This window comes from Anser brachyrhynchus (genome assembly GCF_964034855.1).
Source record: "Anser brachyrhynchus genome assembly, chromosome: Z".
In the NCBI taxonomy this organism is placed as follows: Eukaryota; Metazoa; Chordata; class Aves; order Anseriformes; family Anatidae; genus Anser; species Anser brachyrhynchus.
This window is the reverse complement of record NC_137697.1, coordinates 52,928,715-52,949,410: the sequence shown is the minus strand read 5'-3', so window position 1 is coordinate 52,949,410 and position 20,696 is coordinate 52,928,715. Positions and strand designations below refer to the sequence as shown.

Sequence of the window (20,696 nt, the reverse complement as noted above, 5' to 3'; positions counted from 1 at the left end):
CTTTCTTCATCATGGGTTTCAAGGATCCAGATTTCCAAGAACTATTTGCAAGCACTTTCGTACACATTTCTATGAAAGTCTTGCATCTCATGATGATAGTATCCTGATTTACATTCTGTCCTCATTCTTATCTTTCCTGGAAAAGCTCTAATAATATGATAGTTTAATGCAGCCTTGGTGTGATGGCCAGAGTGGTGTGAGGGCTTCTGTAGCATTCACCCAAAGAAGAGGAGCACTACTAGAGATGTCCTCACCTCCATTCTCAGCTCACCTTCCCTCTTCTTCCCCAGATGCCAGGCTGTGCCCAACATTGCTACCATACCAGTGAGTGGCAAATTAGATAAAATTGAAGTGAGACAAAGGTACAGCTTTTTGAAATGCATTTCTGTATCACTGATTGTACGCCCTCAGGCATCCCATTGCATTGGCTGTATGCAATCTTCGGGATAAACAAGTTAAATTTGGGTCAGTCAGGAGCCAAGAAAACCCATTTGTACAGACAAATTTTACTTCCAGATTGCACTCTGGGTAGATTCCTTAAATTGACCCTCATCTCTGGAAATGACAGTACTGTTCATTTAACTACATATACAATGTGAGAAAAGTGATTTTACAAGGAAATGAAAATGTTAACATTTGTAAAAAAAAAATCTTAACAGCTGATTTTGGACTTTCCAAGATTGTGGAAGATCAGGTGACCATGAAGACAGTTTGTGGAACTCCAGGGTACTGTGGTACGTTGCTTTGTTATTTACATGATGCTGGATTTAATGTGAGGATGTTACATTTTTTCTTTCCAGCCTGCCTTCAAAGGAGAGGTATTCATATTGTCCAGCTTAATCAAATCCACTAAGCGTAATAAAAACATGTTTTGGTGCAAGTCCATTATTTGCATGGGAATAAGTCCAACCATCATAAAAATACTGAAATTACTGAAATAATACTGGAGAGGCATCAGCAGAAATTTGGGGTATGGAAGGCTTAATGGAAAACTCTAAAAATGTATAGACAATTACAAATATTTGAATATTAATTATGGTGAATTTATCTTAAAATAATACTTTTTTTAACACAAAGGAAATCAAAATTATTTTTTATAGCATGCTCGTAATTTAACCCCCTGAATCCAAAGCATTTAAGTGAACACATGGTTTTAAATGCACGCTTTACTTAGAGTATTCTGGTCCATGCTGGATTGGGACTGATATAACAGAGGACTACAGGTGTAGTATCAGTGCTAAAAGGAGCCTTGCAGACTGTCCAGCAGCTTTCAGCAGTGCATCCTGTGCACCCTGCTGGGCTCCCAGTTCAGCATCCTTATGCACAGCTGCACTTGTGGTGGAGAAGAGAGCAGAAGCTTGCCTGGACTCTTGGGGCCAACACATGCAGCAGAATTGGATCCTGCACTGCCAGAACATGCAAAAGAAGGAGGCCCCATGTAAAAGAGGATTGCAGCTGCCTCTGCAGTCTGCTCACCCTTCACTGCAAGGCACTTCTGCGTGCGGAAAGAAGCTGACGGCCAAGGAAGTTGGTGATCTTGTTTACCCCAGGGCAAGCTTGCTAGGCTTGCCATGGTGGATGCTCACCCCCAGAAGCCAACGTAATCTTGTGCAGAAATATATTTCTGCTGTTCTTTATGCACTTTTGGCCCTGAACAGGCTCATACAAGAGGTTGCAACTTCCTAACAGTGTGCTGGGCTTTAAGCATCTCAGGTAGTATTGGACCGAGCTGAGCCAAGCCACGTGGAAACTAGAGATTTGACATTTGCCTTTTTAACTGTAGAAGGAAAGAGAACATGGGAGAAGACCATAAGATTATTGAGCTTGTAGCCCAGCTGATAGTGCAGTTCAGGTGACATGTCCATTAGCTTGTATGTCTTTCTCTGTCAAGCACACACAGGTGCCAAGAATGATTTGGAGTAGCACTGGGTTCCTATCTGCTTCATAACACTGTACTTTGAATATTAACTATTAATGGTCTTGTCTTCTCTCATGGCTGTTATACTACAAATGCCATAAAATTATAGATAACATTTAGTCCTTTTTATGCCTATCTTTATATACTATTAAAAAATTATGATAAGGCTTTTCCACACATAAGAGCCCTCAGAGTAGTGATGGTTTGGTGTGAGGGTTGAGGCTGAATGGCTGTGTTGAGGAGTGGTGAAAGGTGCTTCGTGCCTGCAGACATGGACCTGCAATCGCTGCTTCATGACCTGAGTTAACCGACCCTGCAGAATTCCTGGTGTTTGGAAGATAGTAATAAAGCATTGCTTTCCACAAATGGAGGAAACCCAGGTGTGATACTGTTGAAATGCCAAATTAAACTATGAATAATTGGTAGCCACAGGCTGCCAACTTCCACATCCTGCCCACCCTACTATCAACAGCTTCTCCAGGAAGGACACAGCAAGGAAAACATACTGTTGGAGTGTGGATACTTTGGCATCAAGACTTCACAGTCCATAGTCCCTGCAACAAGCAAGGGGATGCAGAAGACTGAAAGAAAGATGATGGTCACAAAGAACTTGTTGAGAACTTAACTTGTCCTTTGAATGAACTTAACAGGAAGGGCATAGGTGATTGCTTGCAGTAGCACAGGAAAACAAGCCAACACAGGGCTGTGATTCATCATCAGTCTGTTACAGCCAACATCTAAACTAACAACAATACATCATTGCAATCCATTTGCATCACTGCAATCCATTTGCCAAAAGCAAACTTTTGGAAGTTTGGAAAAAATCATACAGCTGCGTAATCACAGTCTAGACATCAAGGCAGACCTGGATGGGTGGGTGGGTGGATGGATGGATGGATGGATGGATGGATGGATGGGGGGGGGGGGGGGGGGGGCTGTTGGTCTCTTTGTGGCCATTTTACAGTGGAAAGAGGAGGAAAGCAAAAAAAAAGGGCTGAAAGCTTCTTCTGCCCTTATCCGAAGCAAGAAGACATCCCAAAAATGTTGTTTGCTTTAGAGGAAATATATCAGCCATCAAAAAGAAAAACTGTCCTGTCGAGTTCATAGCACAACATCTGGCATTAGCAAATATGACAGAGGGAACACTGAGTGACACCTCTTTTCTTGGACCATCTGCATGTCTTTCTCTAAGGTCATTGTCTGCCTTGCCTCTAAGCTGTTCTGTTAGCTACAGGTTGCTCTGAGTTCAGACCAGTTGGGATCTGGTATCCCTCCTCAAAAACTCACCTGCTCACCACCTGACCTGAAAAAAGAATGAAGAGGCAGGGAAAGTCCGTGCTCAGACTGCCAAGCATTTGGCCAGCTCCAAGGTGTGAAAGTACTATATGGCAAAACTTGGCTACTAATATCCTTTGCCTCCCATATTAATGACTTGTAAAAATGCTTCGTATGTTCCTAGTATGATAGATCTTTCAGGTAGGTTGAAGAAGTCTGAGCCAGCTGCCTGGAGGCCCTTAGGGAGTCATGTGTGCTCCGACTAATGTCTTGCTCTGTGGAACCTCATTCCACAGGGATGTTGCAGCACACAGATATAATGTTTGCTGTCAATAAGACCTGCAGATGCTTGGAAGGATGGCTCAGCAGTATCATTTTGATTATTTTTTCCAACACTAGTTGGCTATGTCTTTTCTGTGGCCAAAAGGTAAGGGAGGGAAGAGTCTTGGTTCCCCCAGCGTCGAGTGCTGGCAATTACACTTCCTACGTGGATCTCCTCTGACATTCACATCCTGCCACCACAGGCATATAGCCCATGGAGGTGGGCCCAGGTCAGAGACCTCTCTGGAGGCTGCTTAGAGCTGAGAGCCTGGGGGCACGAGGTGCTCAGGGTGGGCACATCACAGTTTGAGTGTGCAGAAGTGCACATTTTGGTCACACATGGCAGCAGCAGCAGCTACTGTCTGCAGGGTGAGCCAGGCTGCTCAGCTTTCCTCAAGGTGTGACTGTCAAGCTACTCAGACAAAGGTTGACTCAACCATTTTAGAGCTAGAGTCCACCAAAACCATTCCTTTCCACCTTCTCTGCCCTGCAGGAGGAGTAGTTGCCTGAACTGGTCTTGTCTTTCCTCAGGGAGCTAAGAAGCTTGGAGCTACGAAAAGACCCATTTCTGAGGCAGTAATACCTGCAGTCCCTCAGCTGCAGACAGAGGGATGCAGTCCTCAATTTCCTTGTAATGCAGTCGAGTTTACAAACCAAATTAAAGCGTGGGACTACAGTTAAGAAAAATAAAAATGAAGGACTGGGGAAGGAAGGGGCAGGCTGTGGCAGGAATAAAGGAAAATCGGATGTGGTCAGAATGGTGGTTTCAAATAAAGTATGTCTACAATGTTACACATCAGCATTAGATATATTCATACAATTAAAATACCAAAAATAAAGCCCCAATAAACTACCAAGTAAACCAAATACCAAAATAAGAATACCATCTCCTTTGCCACATTGGACTTCCAGTGCTGGTGTGGCTATCCCTTTTACTTGTGCAAATCTAACCTAAAAAGCCATCTGACACCAAAGTTCCCCTGTCACATTGCACTTTATTCTGTCCACACTTGGACATCTCTTCTGTTGCTTTACACTCAGTGGAGGGTATTACTTGACTAATTAAGGGCTCAAAGAAGCCCTTAACCTAACTGTTTCAAAGATTCCTGTGAGCGTGCACACAGTTTATGTCAACTTTTTTAACTGTTATTTCTGCATTCAAGTTTCATCTTACTGACAAGACTTTTATCATCTGCAGCACCAGAGATACTACGAGGATGTGCCTATGGCCCTGAAGTGGACATGTGGTCTCTGGGGATTATCACCTACATTCTGTAAGTGCAGGCAGTGCCATGGGGTGATATGCAGCTGGTTCCTTTGGTTTAAAATACAGCAACTGCATTTTTTTATGGCATTATATATGGGATGTGCTGTCGGAAAACAAACAGATGCTGAACTTGAGTTGTGATGTTCCTAATGTTGTTTAAGGAAGTCAAAAGCTAAAGGAGCATGGCAAAATACACAGGTGATGTATTTGATGAATATAATACTTCATCATGAATAGCAGCAAGGTCTGTGCAGAGTCATGCTGTTAATGTGAATGAACTGCAGTGAATGAACAGAATGAACGGATGCTGAAAGCAAAGGAAAAAAAATACAAATGTCAGTAAGTGTTGTACATTTTTTCCTCTTTCACAGAAACTATGAAATGTACCATTATTCTAAGTAACTTCTCAACTACAGACTGGGCAAAGAGAAGCTAAGGTGCATGCAGTAGTTTTGCAGTGCCTCTAAATATTGCCAAAGACACGTTCCTCTGTGTTAGCCACATACGCTGCAGCAGCTTTTGGATGCAGCCTCACAGCTGCAGTCTCAGGCTCAGCCCCATCATAACCAGGAGGCAGGGGACAGTCCTGGACCTTGTCTTCAGATCAGTCTGATTGGTTAAATGATTAATGATGAAAAAGATGTGTTCCACCTCTTAAAAAATACCCAGAGATTCATCTGACAAAGGGCTGTGAGCAATGCAGGTCATACATAAAGAGATGAAATTTCAACTGCAGACCGAAATTTTCAGAGTTGTGTCTAAAGATAAGCACTTATGGCTGCATTTTAATATGGCTAGTCTTAATTCAGTTGGCAAGCATTGCAATTATTTTATTGCATAAATGGAATCTTTCAAAGGAAGATTTCTGAGAAGTGAAAATTGTGTCCATTTTATTGACACTTCTCTTTATGGCAGAATAAATAACTTCATTTATTCCCTTGCCAACACAGATGCTAAACTGGCTTGTATATGATACTTGTGGAATGCCTTCTGTAGAAAGAAAAATAATTTTGCAGATATACATTAAAAATACAGAAGGTTTTCTATATTTAGACCCATTTCTTTTTCTCCTTGTAGAATTCACTAACTGTCCAGCAAGTACAGTGCATAATACAAATATTTTGTTTCTGTCTTTTGGAAAGACACAATTATATTTTTTTAGGGTTTATAGTAAAAGTACTTGTAATGGTATATAAGCGCTCTAATGGAAGCACTAGAAAACATCTTCCGTACATCAGCTTCAAACAATTCATGGCTCTCTTTTTGTGTCCCTTTAAATAATTGGATTCAGTATTCCTATAATACACCAGAAAATACATGCATATAATAATGATGAATTTTGGAGGCCGTGCTTTCCATTCTTGTCATGGTTTTATTGCAGTTGTGTTATCTGCTCCTTTAAAAATGTGAATCTTTGCTTCAATGCATGGTTCAAGTCTGTAGAAGATCACACCTCAAATATTGCCTGCTCTTACACCCAGTGGCCTGATGATAGTGCCAGCTTGGGTACCATCCCACTTACACTTTTATTTCAGCCCATATAGTTCTTTTGTGTAAAAGTCCAAGGCTGAGTTTGGTGGGAGGGTGGACATATGTGCAGGCAATCATTTCTCATCAGTTCTAGTGGCCCACACAAGAGAAATGGAGAGATTTGAGGTTTGCCACAGGGCTGTCACTGAGATGGGAGAGGTGCCTTTTGTTGTCCCTTTACTAGGATATATGAATTAAGGCATAGGCTTTCCTAGCTATTGAGCAATTGATGAATAGCTTTTCTGCTTGAAGTTGAGAGCCTTCTTCAAGCAGAACTTGCTTTCAAGTGTAGTCAAGCACCAACTGAGAACATATAGCAAATTCCTATTTTAATATATGGAATGGTATTTGCTGTGTGCAACCTTTCTAAATCTTACAGTTGTTCAGGACATGCTCCCAGGCCAAGTTAAACCTCTGCACTGGTGTAAACAAGCATGTAAGCTCCTGCTGTGTTTCCTCTTCCTGGTCTTCTCATCCTGCACTACTGAAATCCCATTTGACCTACAGGAAGAAGCCAGACTAAAAAAAAAAAAAAAAAGGTACCAGTCTGTTGTACCTGACCATCTCTTCCATTTAGCCAGTGAATGCAAAGCTTTGCAGGTCGACTTTTCTAATAGGTTAGAAGCTGAGACCAGATCAGCAGGCACATGAACAGTAACTAATTCATTAATCCTGCAGCCTAAAGGACAATGTTGCATGTCCCACCCTCATATTTTAGCAGATGGGATGCAGATGTGTACAATACAAAAATGTCTTGTTGATTATGCCTCCCCTCCCAACAGAACAGATGTAGGAGTTAACTACCACGCTACAGAAGACGTGCATATAAAACTCCATCTTCTCACTAATAGAAACCTGACTTACCAGGTGACTAAAAAACTTTGACACATACTTGACAGAAAAAATTATTCCTGCTGCTAACTGTCATAATTCCAGGGAAGCCACACTTATAGTTTTAATAGCGCAGAGGATCAGTCCTTTTGTATTCTCGCAACAGGTTAGAAATACTACCGTGCATTCAAGATGCAGTTAGCAGTCAACAAATATGTAGGTTTCACCTGTAGTCAAAACTGCATGAATTTCATTAAAGGTATTTTTTACAAATGGATTTAAAAGGGCACAAAACACTGTCTGGTAATGTGTAATTGATTTTGAACCTGTTTACATTGACTTTATTTTGTTGGTAAATGATTTAAAATGAATCAGCATAATGCTATTTTAAATGAGAGCAACCCTGTTGGGTTTTACTGTAGTTTAATTTATCTAATTTGAAAACACACCTATAGTTTTACGGATCTAATGGGACATATAGTGAAAAATCTGTCTGCTGAAATGGAAGTTTTTGGAGTGTGAAAGTGTATCTACAGAAATTGTTAACTGTTAAGACAACAGTAGCTAATAGTAGTGAGTAATGATGAAAATATTTTTAGGTGTAAATAGAGAATCACTTAGAAGTCATCCAGCACAGTGAGAGCAAGCCTTAAGCATGGTCTCACTACATGTAATCAGTTACCTGGTAACCAGAGGCTAATTTTGGCTGAAGCAGTTGTGGCCTAAGGACTCTGCTCAGCAGAGGTGCTCCCTGGGGAAAGATGACCTGGAACAAGCTCAGAAATGGTGCCGAGAGGCAAACCAGAGGGAAGGAGCAGGGTAACCATGACCAGCTCCTACCTACCAAAGTACAGTATTTGTAGGCTGGATCCTTGTATTATGATCCATCTCTGCCAGACTTGGAGATGAATAACGCACCTGGAATGTGCTCACAGGGCAGGATTTTTCCTCTGCAATGGTGCAGTGATGCAGCTGTTCAGGCTGCACATCACTCTCTAAAAAACATTTGTTGCTTGAACATCTGTCTCCTTTTTCAGGAATGTAAGCACACTGACTGGCTTTAAAAATAATAATAATAAATAAATAAAAAGAAGTCAAAATGCAAGGTTACATTTACTAGATTTGTTGTCATCTTGTTATTTTCAGTTTGCTATCATCCTCTTGTTGCTTGTTGCATTTTCTGGAGACAGAGTAGAAGCTAGGCTAGTAGAAGATACAGCTTTTTTGTAGCTCAGATAACTTACTGCTTGAATAAGAAATTCACTTTAAAACATCTGATTATGTGTGCAAACGTGATGAAAGTGCAATGAAGTGCAAAAATGACATTATATAAGTAGAATCACTTCTATTAGTTTGCCTTTCCCAGGGTCAGCAATGTGGATCTGTCAGGATATGTATTATTCTATATATTCATAAATACATTCATTAGTGAGGTTACAAAACTTCCTGATAATACTTAGGTTACCCAGGTAAAGATGAAAGCTGATGATGAAAAGCTGCTAAAGGATTTTGTGTTACCGAGTGCCTAGGTGATACGATGGAAGAACGTACAGTGATGAACATAATCAAAAAAAAGTGCTGACTTGACATAGAAAAGCTTCTAACTTCACAGGAAAATGAAGGCTAACTCTGTTTTCTCAGGGAGCACACAGAGGGATTCTGATAATTGCTCTTTGAACGTCTTAACTCTCTGCTTGTAAACAATCCAAACAACGGGTCTAAGGTCAGGAGTTGTTAGGAAAGAAAGAGAGATTAAAATCAAAAGAGTTCCTCAAAAGTTTTCTAATATGCAAGTCCACAGTGTGCCCCTGCTGAGTAGCATTTGCACCCACTTCAAAAACACTCAGAGCTGGTGAATATCCACAGAAGAGGGCAGGAAAGAGCAAAGGGTTCAGGTTGAGCAATGACTAATTGTCATGATCAGCTGTTTGCAGTTTTCCTCCAGAACAATCACAGGGGTCGCTGAATGAAAGCTCCAGAAGCAGACTGCCACCAAGGCGTGCAGCTGGCCCTAGTGCACCCGTCTGCAAGATGTTGTGGGTGCTGCAACTTTGCAGCGGTTCAAAAAGTGACGGGAAAAGCTCAGGAGGTGAAAGAACCAAGGAAGTCTATTTGGTACAAAGACATCAGTTTCAGTTAAAGAAGTCCGTGAGCCTTGAATCACAGTTTTTCTGCTCCTCCGTAGTTGTCTGATTTTAGCTAGTCAGAGGCTGAAATACTTAATGAATGGTCTGACGTTGTATGGCTGCCCTTGCATTACGTTCCTATATTAATAGTTCCAATTACAGGTATGTGACAATGGAAAATAATCACTTTGATCAGCCTTGACCAGTATTTGTGAGTTATTACAACCACACTTTGGTTTGCTCTGTCATAGAAATTGTGTGCAAAGTTCATGTGCACATCCAGGTCTGTTTTCCGAAGCGGAGTTCAGATCATGACATACCAGGGACCAAGGCCAAGTAATGCATGATGAACTTCTCTCTCTTTTATCCTTGCAGACTCTGTGGCTTTGAACCATTTTATGATGAAAGGGGAGATCAGTACATGTTTAAGAGAATCCTGAACTGTGAATATGACTTTGTGTCCCCCTGGTGGGATGATGTGTCTCTGAATGCCAAGGATTTAGTAAGTAAAACAGAAACGAGAGTGCAATACCTTTGCTAATATATATTTTATTAGTATCACTCCCAATGATAAAGAGAGTGCATTTTGGGGCGGGGTGAGGGGAAGAACAAGTGGTTAATTAATTGCTTATGTGGCTCCTTGCTTTTCTTCTGATCTTTGGTTAATTACAGCGCTGTAAAATATCCCTTGGTAGCCCAGTGCTATAATTTTACAAGGTACTGAGCACTCAAAACAGTGGATATTGCAGTCCATCTGTGAACAAAGCCACAGATTGTTGGTGATGAAAACTGCATTCATCTATGCCTGGCTTTTACTCTTGCTCTTGAGACGTTTCATTGTTCTGTTTTTGCAGGGCATCCACCTTCAGGGGAATGTAGAAACAGACCCTATATCTTGTGCAGTTTTCAAGTCAGAACTTCAGAAGAGGAATATAAAAAAATGATAAAAAGTGATGTGGCATTCCGTGTCCCCTCCCCCCCCCCCCCCCCCCCTTTTTGCTGGCAGCATTCTTCTGTCTATTTAAACACTTTCTCAGTAGATGAGGAGATGTTACTGTTAAGTATGGTTCATTAGTGAAACATAAGGGCTGACATGCTACCTGTGCAGTATTTGTTTATCCAGTAAAATACTGGACGAAGTAAATTGGATCCAGGGGTATGTCTGTAGTGCTGTGTTTCCTGCTCTTGTGTTTGGTGAGTTGCAGTTCTCCTGATCACAACAGCAGAAACAGTGGCATAGGTAGCATTAGTTTCAGAGTGGACTAAGAGAGAAATACTTATACAGTACTTTCCAGTTCATGTTTATACAAGGTTATGCAGTGACTGAATGACACACTTGATTTTTGATGTGACTGCATGGTACAATTCTGCACATGAAATAAGATTAACAGTCTTGTGTATTTTATCTTTGTGATGCAGGTTAAAAAGTTAATTGTTTTAGACCCCAAGAAACGCCTCACAACTCTACAGGCTTTGCAGCACCCATGGGTCACAGGAAAGGCAGCAAATTTTGCACATATGGACAATGCACAAAAGAAACTTCAAGAATTCAATGCCCGGCGTAAACTTAAGGCAAGTCTCTGGACATAGTTTCTGTTTTGGCTATGAAAGTGTGCAGTAAAATCAATAGCTTACAGAGGCCTTGCAGACTTTCCAGAACAATGTCCTTGTGGTGGTATGGAAGCTTTTTATTTAAGATAACTGATGTAGGTGGAAAACTTGAAGATGATTTCATCAATGTCTGCAAACAGACAAATAAAATATGACGTTGACTGAAACCTCTGCACAGACAAAACTGCTGAGAATGTACACAGATTTCCCAAAATCTCTCCCTCCCTTCCTACATACGTGCATGCATACATACATACATGCATGTATATACATCCTGTTTAGTGCTGTTTGCTTCACCCTTGGAGTGCTGACCAGAAAGAACAAAATTCCGAGTACTTTCTTAGCAAGATATACATCCATAAATCTGGAAAGTATTTAGCCTACTGCAGAAGCTTTTGATATGTAAGCTACCTATGGTAGAAATATATATATATAATATAGAAATATAAATATATAGAGATAATATAGAAATACTTATCAATATGAAACAGGAAGTTAAGCGATCCCGCTGTATGGTCTAAAGCCAGCATTTTCAACACCTTGGGCTGTGATTAGGAGGCCCAAAATATGCATTAGCAAGTACCTCCGAGAACAACTGTGGAATTATTTATCTGGAAATTAAGTGTTGTAAGGCAAGACTGCAGGCAGGACCTGCAGTGAGCATTCCGTTAGATTTTGTGTCACCAAATTGCTGTTTTACAATCTAATCTATTTATCTGCCTTGGTAGGATGCAGGGAAAAAAGTAAGGTGTAAATTGCGGGTGGCTGGGCACCTAACTGATATAATGTCAGGAAACTTCCTTTTTCCCTAGTCCCTTCTTCAGTTGTTCAAGATTTGTGTCTGCTTAGAAGGCTAATTCAGCACAGCAATCATTCCCAAGAGTTACAGTGAAACTGCCTTTGTAGCCCTGGGGAACAAGAGTTAAAAGCATCGTCTGTGAACTTTACAATCTCATGCAAACCCAAATTCACAAAGAAATTACCCTTAATTTTGTTTTTGATCTTTTTTTTTTTTTTTCAGTGTTATTAGGGAACTGTGACAGAGTATCTCTACAGGGCAAAGAAAAAAGTTTTGTCATTTATGAAGTTCTTGGACATGGTAGATATAATTCAGTGATGCTTTGCCCCTGCAGAACCAGCTAAGTGTGTCTATTAACATTGCTCCCTTCCAAAAGATTTCCGTAGCCTTACAAGAGGATTGCTGTGCATTCATTGAAGAAGCCGTATAATGTTGTTACACCAAAATGATTTAAGAGCACTGAGCAAAGTCATAAAATTTATTATTTCTGAATGAGCTGTTATATTCCCTGCCCAGGAGGTCACAGAGAACCATGCGCCTTTTTTGCATGTTTTGGTATTGATTCTCTCTATATTCTTACACCTTAGCTCTTCTAAATCTGACTGAGCCTATGCAGATATCTGCATGATGTTACCATGAACAGCAAGCACCATAATGTTCCTCAGCAACTTGATGCTAAGGCTATAATGCTGGCAGACTGTGTCCTTTAAGGAATGCTTGTTTGATCCTCTCTTTCTCAGGCTGCAGTAAAAGCTGTTGTGGCATCGACTCGCCTTGGCAGCGCCAGCAGTCACAGCACTCATGACAGCAACAAGCCCAGTCATAACCCATCTCCTGTCCACGACGGCAAACCTGAAGAGAAACCCACTCAGGAAGCAGAAGCAGCTCCAGAAGAAATGTCTTAGGTCAATGCGCTTCCTTGTTTCAGCTGGGATCTGTCATTTCATACACCAGCTAACTTGTCATTCAGCAAGAGAGATTCGTAAGCTTGGCCTCTCTGGTTCTGCTTTGGGGTGCCAAACGCCCTGGCTGGTGATTCTACCTTCAATGCATGTGACTGCTTATGAAAATAGTAAACTGTTCCATAAGGCATGTCATGGAAACAGTGTTGTTTGCAGTAATACAGGCAGGTGAAAACATGGGAATGAATAACTACCTACCATAATGCGTATACTCCATATACATCTATACAGTGTTTCTAGATGGCTTTTGAAACAAATATTATTTAATTCAGTTTTATGGAAGTAGGTGTCTTCTGTATGTCATGACTTCCTTTGAACTGCTTCCTTCCAGATTCATAGTCCTGCAGTAGACAAAATGGAAGGAAATACCAAACAAATAGCTTTTAAAAATAATGTATGTATGAAATAATGCTTTTTACCTGTAAAGTTAAGATGAAAAAAAAAGTGTTTGGGGATTTATATGCAAGAAACATTCCACTACTTCTGGGAAGAAATTGAAATGTTAGTTCCACTGGGCATGAAAATGTACATTCCTCAAGCTTGTTTTGAGAATGCCTTACTCTGACTTTTCCTGTTTATATACAGCATTTTAATGACAACCAAAATTACTCAGACTTCTGCTATCTCATTCTCTAGTAAACTGTTAGCCAAACGAAATGACAGAAGAATAGGGGATTAGAGTAAATGCAAATTTTTTGAATGCAATTGTATTTACTCATGTATTTCTAAACTGTGCAGCTAGAAAACGTTTTTATAGGGCCTAAGGGAATAATCTGCAATTACACAGGTTTTAAATGCTTGAAGGAAGCTATTCCACAACATGATGATTTTGCTCTGGGGAAACACTCTTATACGAGGTCTGGGAGACAGTAGTGTAGTCTGGCTGCTTCCTAGGTAGTTTAACCTCATGAGTAACCCGTCTCACTCATCAGCACAGTTAGTTCAGATTTTCCCGACAAAGGGCCCCTCCCACAAAATGATCCACCAGCACAGATCTTGCATCCACCTAGAGCTCCTATGTCTGAAGTTACAAGCCATGTGCATGGATCAGCTTGTGAAATTAGGATCAGGCTCTTCAGCTGTGTTGGTCTTTTATTTGAATGTGATTGATAGGAACTGAGAAACTATCAAGAATCAGTATGTATGACTGTTTACACTTCTTTGTTATCATTTTGATAGCATGGGGATTTCATAATGTTATTGATGTATTACAGAAATTACAAAAAGAATCTGATATACAACAATGTCGTTTGTGTTTGTTAAACTTTTTAATGATGATAGTTACCTAAAACCCTTACATGCTCAACATTCCTCTTTTGCTTTGTTTTTATTTTAAGTTAGGCCTTGCTCAACTTGCTTTCAAAAATATATTGGCTACCAAAATAGTCACTGATAAAATATTCAAATATTCAGTAGCTACATTTCCTGATGAAATTAAAATAAAAGGTACAAGGATGTTACTCACATGGTAGGTTTTCTAAATAAAATGTAATTTAGCTTAACACAAGAAGGAAGAGATAAGATACTGTCTTTACAGGTATGGATGCATGCTAATGGATGTACTGTACTTGATATTTTTTCCCATTTCCATTTCTTAAAGTGCTTTGAAATTGTACAAAAAGATTTGCTAATTGAGTGAGGTTGAAATTTAAAGTACCTGCATCCAGCCTTTCCCTAGGTGATGGCACACTTTGAGGCGGTACAGGGCCATCAGCTGGAGAGGCTGGTGAGGGCCAGGCAGCTGTTAAAGCCATGCTGAGGACTCTGCCTGATTTTATTGTTCTCACTGTGAGCAGGGCAACAAGACACGTTTGCAGATTTTCCCTTGGAAAAAAAATTCTGTAGGAATAACCACTTTGGAGAAGGTGATGGGTTCATCCATCTGCCTCACTTTTTACTGTCTTTCTTATCTGCTGCAAAGGGACTGCAGGACTGCAGGACTGCATTTCTCAGCCACAGGTCTCCTCCCTCACTTACAGCCTTGGAGGCATGCAAGTTGGGTCAGTGAGGGGGGGTTAGATTTTTTTAATGTTTCATCCTTCAGTGGGGATAGTTGCTTCTGATCTACAAAAGTCATTGCACACCTATCAGTGCTTGAGCAGAAATATCTTCATCTGAAACATGGTGTGTCTGAGATGAAAAGTAATATAGTCCTAGCTGAGTCTTAAATGTATGTGCTGCTAAATTATACCATGGTGTATCATAACTATGAACCAGCTCCATGCAACTAGAGACCGCTCTGTGAAAGCATGATCTTGGCGGCAGCTCAGTCTTGCACATGAAGGCCCTGGGGCTTAAAATGGTTTTGCTTAATTTGCTTTCATTATGTTCACTTTGAAACAATCAGGATGTCTGTGCTGAAGGAACTACCAATATGTGACTCAGGAAAATAGCATGCCTGGTATGACAATACTGTGCAGAAGGAACAGCAGCACCAGGGTGTATGCACTTAACTGAAGAAGGAAATGTTATGTGCATTGGTTTTGTCTGGAAAATCACACCCCATAATTCAGACTTGGGAGTGCAATGCCAGTGCTGTGCGATATTGTGGATAAAAAATACAAACACACCCTAAAGCTATTGGAGGCAGGCCAGTTCCACATCAGCAGTTATAAACAAGGTAAAAAATTAATAATGTTCTTTTCTGTTGAAACACTAAGCTTCAAATTTTTTAAGTGTTCAGTGTATCAGCAGAGTTCCTCAGGTACAAAAGGGAGAACCTTGCCATCTTCCTGAAATATCTGAACTTAGAAAAACTTTTCCTCTAGATGGAGATTGTGGTATTAGACAATTGAAAGCTAAAATTTGAGAGTTAGACTGAGGAGCTGACAGCTGTTAAACTGACAGTGATTTCCTGCCTTTGCACAAGAAGAGGGTTTTTTACAAGCTCAGAAAGATTCATTCTGAAACGGTAACAGATTTCCTATCCTTTTGAATACTTTGTGATTTTGCTGATGACACGGTAAATTGCACTGCATCAGCCCAGTGCTGGCTTGTTAACTGGAGTTTGTATTTGGCATTGTGCAAGTGTTCTGTAAAGCTGCAGGCACACCATAATCAAACTTTTGAATGCAAAAGACCATAAGAGCAGAAGTTTGATCCAACATGCCCTTCAGAAGATGGGCAGTAACAGTTCAGTTCCTGTGAGTGAGCTGGCTGTCGGGCATGTGAAGTTGAGTGACTGAGCATCCCCTTTGCGAGGACCCGTGTCTTGGTGAATAAAGCAAAGTGCTGTGAAAAGCCATGTGTTGCTAGAGTGGGATGAATATGGCAACCAAAATGTTTTGGGAAGGGTCTTAGGCTAGCAGGAGCAGGCAGTCACAGGCTGGTGGGGGCTGTGGCTCAGCATTTGTTGAGTAAGGATCTGTCTCCTGCCGCTCCTGCTGTCAGTGAGGCATGGATGTGTCTGGAAGTCACAGGGAAGTGAAGACACCTCCATGGTTATCACAGAATCACAGAACCATTTCCAGGTTGGAAAAGACCTCTAAGATCACCTAGTCCAACCTAGCACTGACAAGTCTGCCACTAAACCAAGTTTCTAAATTCTTACATCTACATGTTTCTTGAAGACCTCCAGGGATGTTCCCTGGGCAGCCTGTTCCAATGCTGCACAACTCTTTTAGTAAAGACATTTCTCCAGCAGGGAGAGGGAAGAAGGTGTTAAAAGCTGTCAGTGTCCAACTTAGCGGATGGATAGCAGTATTTGCTAAGCAGCAAGTACAGGAGGACTCTAGAAAATACATACATTTCCAAAAAAATAGTGGCAACTGCCCCTCAGCTCCTACGCACATCCTGGGGCATGCTGTTGGCAGAGTCCTGCCGTGCAGCCCTCTGTTCTTTCAAGAGAATCATGTGGAAATATGGGTGGAGGACTCGCAGCAGATCCTTGCACAGTGCCCTGTGTATTGCCTGCTTCCAGAGGGATGGACACTCACAAGTCTCGGCAGTGCTCTGGCTCCTGGCTTGTGCAAACATTATGTATATTTCTTGGCAAATAATTCAGTTTTGTGTGGCTGACTCCACTTGTTGCTGCTCAGGTTACTGGACTGCAGCTTATGTAGGTATGGCATTTAAATAATAAACATACCTTTTGTATACGGGAGCAATGTAGGGATGCTGCTGACCAAGCAGGATGCACAGCTGAACCTAGAGCACAGTGACAGTGATACAAGAAAGTCCTGAAGATACCAAAGGTAATCAAGAGACAGCCCAGAACATCCTTAAAGCTACTTTACAAAACAATAATAGCTCAAAGAATGTCCTTTCCTCCCCTTTAGAGTCATTCTAGTTAGATCATACAACCACAGTGGTGAAAGATAATTCTGCTGTTGTATAAAGAATATTTGTTTCCCAGCTAAGCCCCTACACAATACTGCATTATTGAACAAAAGTCATTAGCCATGTTGGAAAATAAGAACTGTGATAAGAATCTAAGAAGAGAAAAATAGGAATAAAATAAATACCTGGTCTAGTTATCTCTGGAATGTAAGGATATTGGTTCCAGAACATGTATAAATTTCTACTTACAAGACTGTACATTCTCCACATAAGCAAAATTTTGTTTTATGCCTGGGAGTTAAAACTTCTGGCCAGAGTAATTCAATGAATATCAATGGAGGGTCATTACAAAAACAGAGTGTAACCTTTGCAACATGAATCCTCTAACATAAGGATGTAACAGTGTATGTGTATACAATTAAAAATCCTGCAAAACAACAACAATGAAAACCTGCTTTGCATGATCTTCATCCCCTCCAGAGTGGAACAGAGAACAAAAACACAGTCATTGTGGGAACGCATTCAGATCTTGTTGGGATAGGCATAGCACATAAGCAGGAACAGAATGAAATAGTCACAGTGGCCCAATTCTGAATTTATCAATAAAATTAAATTTATAGGTTTATATATATAAATATATACATATGTGTACTCACAACTGTGTAAAGTTGTTGAAAGAGGCAGAGACTGCCGAAGAGTCTTTGAGACCCATGTCTGCATTAGCAGCTGCAGTAACTTTCTAAGTCATCTGCCATCTGTCAGCATTGCTCAGCTGGAACTGAAACCATAGTGTTTCACATTCCTATATACATGGATCATGCCTGGATGAAATTCAGTGTAATGGAAATCAATGTATGAAACATTAATAAATACAGTGGAACAGAGTTTTCCCCAACTCTGGCCCCTTTCTACCAAAACACAGCTGGGAAAAGAGTGCTTCAGTGTCCTCATCCCCTCACAAGCCAAGGACACGGGGGGAAGTGGGGTGACAACACCAGCACAGCATTTTGTGGTGGGTGAGAGCTGCCCTGAACGGCACCAGAAGCCCCTGCCCAGCTGTGCTCCATCCACAGCATGTCTGAGCAGGAATGAGAATCTAACCCTTAACTTGTTCACCACGAAGACATTTATTGTCCAAAGGGCGTTAAGCACCATGTGTTTGCTCCTATTAAATAGCAGAGAGGTCCTCCTGTAATGAAAAGCAGCCACTGCTTTTTTCTGCCTGCCTGAGATGCAGCACTGCAGAGTGTTATATGCCGATACGTAGAGAGCAAAGCTTAAAAGAAAAGGCTCTTTTGTGTTTTTCCACTAGAAACCCTGGTTTCAAAAAGTGGTGACATGCATTCAGGGCCAGATATCTTGTTGTTTTTCTTCCCCTCTAAGCTCCATCCTCTTTCCTGGCCACAGACCCCGCGGGACTCCCGGGAAGTGCTGCCAGCTGCCAGCCAGTGGGCAAGGAGCATCTGACACTTGGCAAGTTTCAGACACGCTGTCCTGACAAACCTGCCATGGCCCTTGGGTCTGTCAGATGGTTTTGCTCTTCCTCTTTCAGTTGATTGTACTCCAAAAAGTCTGGGTCCACTGCTGAAGTACGAACGTATTCCCATATGAGCTGCCCTTGGTGTGATCAGTTGTTGCCAGTCAGTACCCAGGTGGGGTGCAGGTGGTGTCTCCTTTTCCTCCCCATTTCCTAGAGTCACACTGTTTTCTGGCGCCTTCTGTTTCCTTGCTCAGAAGCGTATACCTGGCTGACAGAAACAGCACAAAGCTGTGCAACAGATGCCAGAGCCTGCAAAGAATTCAGCAACTTGTGTTAATTTCTAAACAGAAGACAAAGGCGCCTGGTTTGCCTCAGATGGTTTGGGGCTGCCAGCTGGTAACACTGAGGGAGCGAGGGGCTAAGAGCAATGTGACATGAGAACAACAGCAGGCCAGGTGTTGCTCCTGAGCACCAGGAACCTGCTTCATCAACTGCATCTTCCTCCTCCCATGGAGAAGATGTGGCTTCAGCCATCCCAAAGAAACACATACTCAGGAACTCTGAAAGATATCACTTGTGCTATGAGCAATGTTCTTCTTAATATCATGTAATTAATATCAGTTGATATACATATAATGGTATCCTACTTTGACACTTAAGAGTGCTGGCAGCATTGACACTTAAGAGTGCTGGCAGAAGAAACAGCAAAGTCCGTTCATAACACTCAGTCCTCGTTGTCTATAAATAATACAACACTTTAGAATCAATCACTGCACCTACATAAGTACACATGGGGAAAGTCAATCAAACAGAGAGAAAAAAATGTAATTTCTATCCCTATTTTGGGAGGATCTAAGATGGCTCTCCTAAGTGGAATTAGTGTGTTTTAGACTTCAGGCAGTTATTCTGGTAGCTCAAAAGGTGAGGCAAGCCTTTGGGTATGGTTTATAGCTGTAAATGGCATGTGATCTCTCCCAGAGACAATATGCTCCAGTAGCCACTGAGTCATATTTATTCATCCACAGAACCATGCATAGAGCTCTGCTTTATCATAACAGCCCTTGGTATCATCTGCCATGTCCTTTAGAGCTACTACTTCCAGGAAAAAAAAAAAAAAACTTTTTTGTTACTCATCTAAGAAATTTAAAATAGCACCAAGTCAACAGTGGTTAACCAAAGTCACTTTGACATTGCTGCCCCATGAGAGCTTGTTTTCTGACCCCTTCCAAAGCAATAGTCTTGTGCTGCGTTGAGGCAATGTCGTTTTAATCCTGCCCAAGGTTGTCTCTCTGCAAACCAGACAAACTAGAGGAGCTGTAGACTTTGCAAATGTCCAGTGAGCAAATTACCAGTTTAAGCCATACCTAACTAAACAAACAGGGTGTATGAAGGGTAAAAATTCATGGTTGTTGAAGAGACGCATATCTGAAACATTGCTGTGAAAGTCCATCTTACACTTCTACTTGATGTTAACCAAAACGACTCAGCCAATTTATATCAGTTGGCCTAGTCACAGCAATAAAGGCACCCATGTGATAATATCTTTACAGATTAATGCATGTTTACAGACAATAACCACAAAACCCTCCAAATACTAGTTCCAAGAAGCTGTATTGCACTATGAGAAATTGTAAGCACCATACCTATAGAAACCCAAGGGAAAAAGAAAAAAGAAAAGAAAACCAAGGCATAATTTTGTCACCTACAAATGCTAACTCTCCATAAACAAGCACAACTACCCCCACAAATCCCTAAGTACCGCCAATCAATGATTTCCCACAATAGAAACACCGGAGGATTTTGCTACCAAGTGCACCAAAGAGAGTGAAACTAAGCAAAATGGACAGTGTGCATATTTAGAAAAAAAAAAAAATATATCTCTGGAGGATTTGCTAAACCCTGCAGCAGCAGTGTCCTCTCTAGGAAACACCTATCTGGGGAACAACAGGGACCCATAAAACCCATTGGACCTGCGGATTCCCAAGCAGTTGCTGTCACCAACCTACTGCCCTCACTGCAGCAGTGGCACCTTGTTTGCTGTGCCCAAATTTTACTGCCTTGGCTGCAGGGAAAGAGTAACTGAGTACTATGAGAGCTTTTACTAAGATTAATGGCAAACAAGAGCTAGCTACTGTGAGCAAATCCCAGCTGTGGCTTGGTGCTACTATGCACAACAGGAACTGCTTTTTTATTCACACTACGTGCTCACGGGAAGCCATGCTAGTGCTCCTGATTAAACACCAGAAATTTCATTTAATGTTTCATAGGGGACTTTTTTTTTCTTTTTTTTTTTTTTTA

The 20,696-nt window shown here is 41.2% G+C and overlaps 1 protein-coding gene across 3 annotated transcripts in view; it reads left to right on the top strand.

The window, feature by feature from the left end:
* Positions 1-13,881, top strand: part of CAMK4 (calcium/calmodulin dependent protein kinase IV) — a 156,224-nt gene extending 142,343 nt beyond the window's left edge. For 2 of the 3 annotated variants that reach the window (XM_080573223.1, XM_080573225.1), the window contains 5 exons: positions 660-734; positions 4,713-4,788; positions 9,644-9,770; positions 10,688-10,840; positions 12,419-13,881. In XM_080573223.1, coding sequence (XP_080429349.1) covers positions 660-734; positions 4,713-4,788; positions 9,644-9,770; positions 10,688-10,840; positions 12,419-12,583 — 596 coding nt within the window. In that variant the 3' untranslated portion in view covers positions 12,584-13,881. The remainder of the gene's footprint in view (positions 1-659; positions 735-4,712; positions 4,789-9,643; positions 9,771-10,687; positions 10,841-12,418) is intronic. The other variant, XR_013943275.1, reaches the window with a different exon arrangement.
* Positions 13,882-20,696: the final 6,815 nt, after the last annotated feature.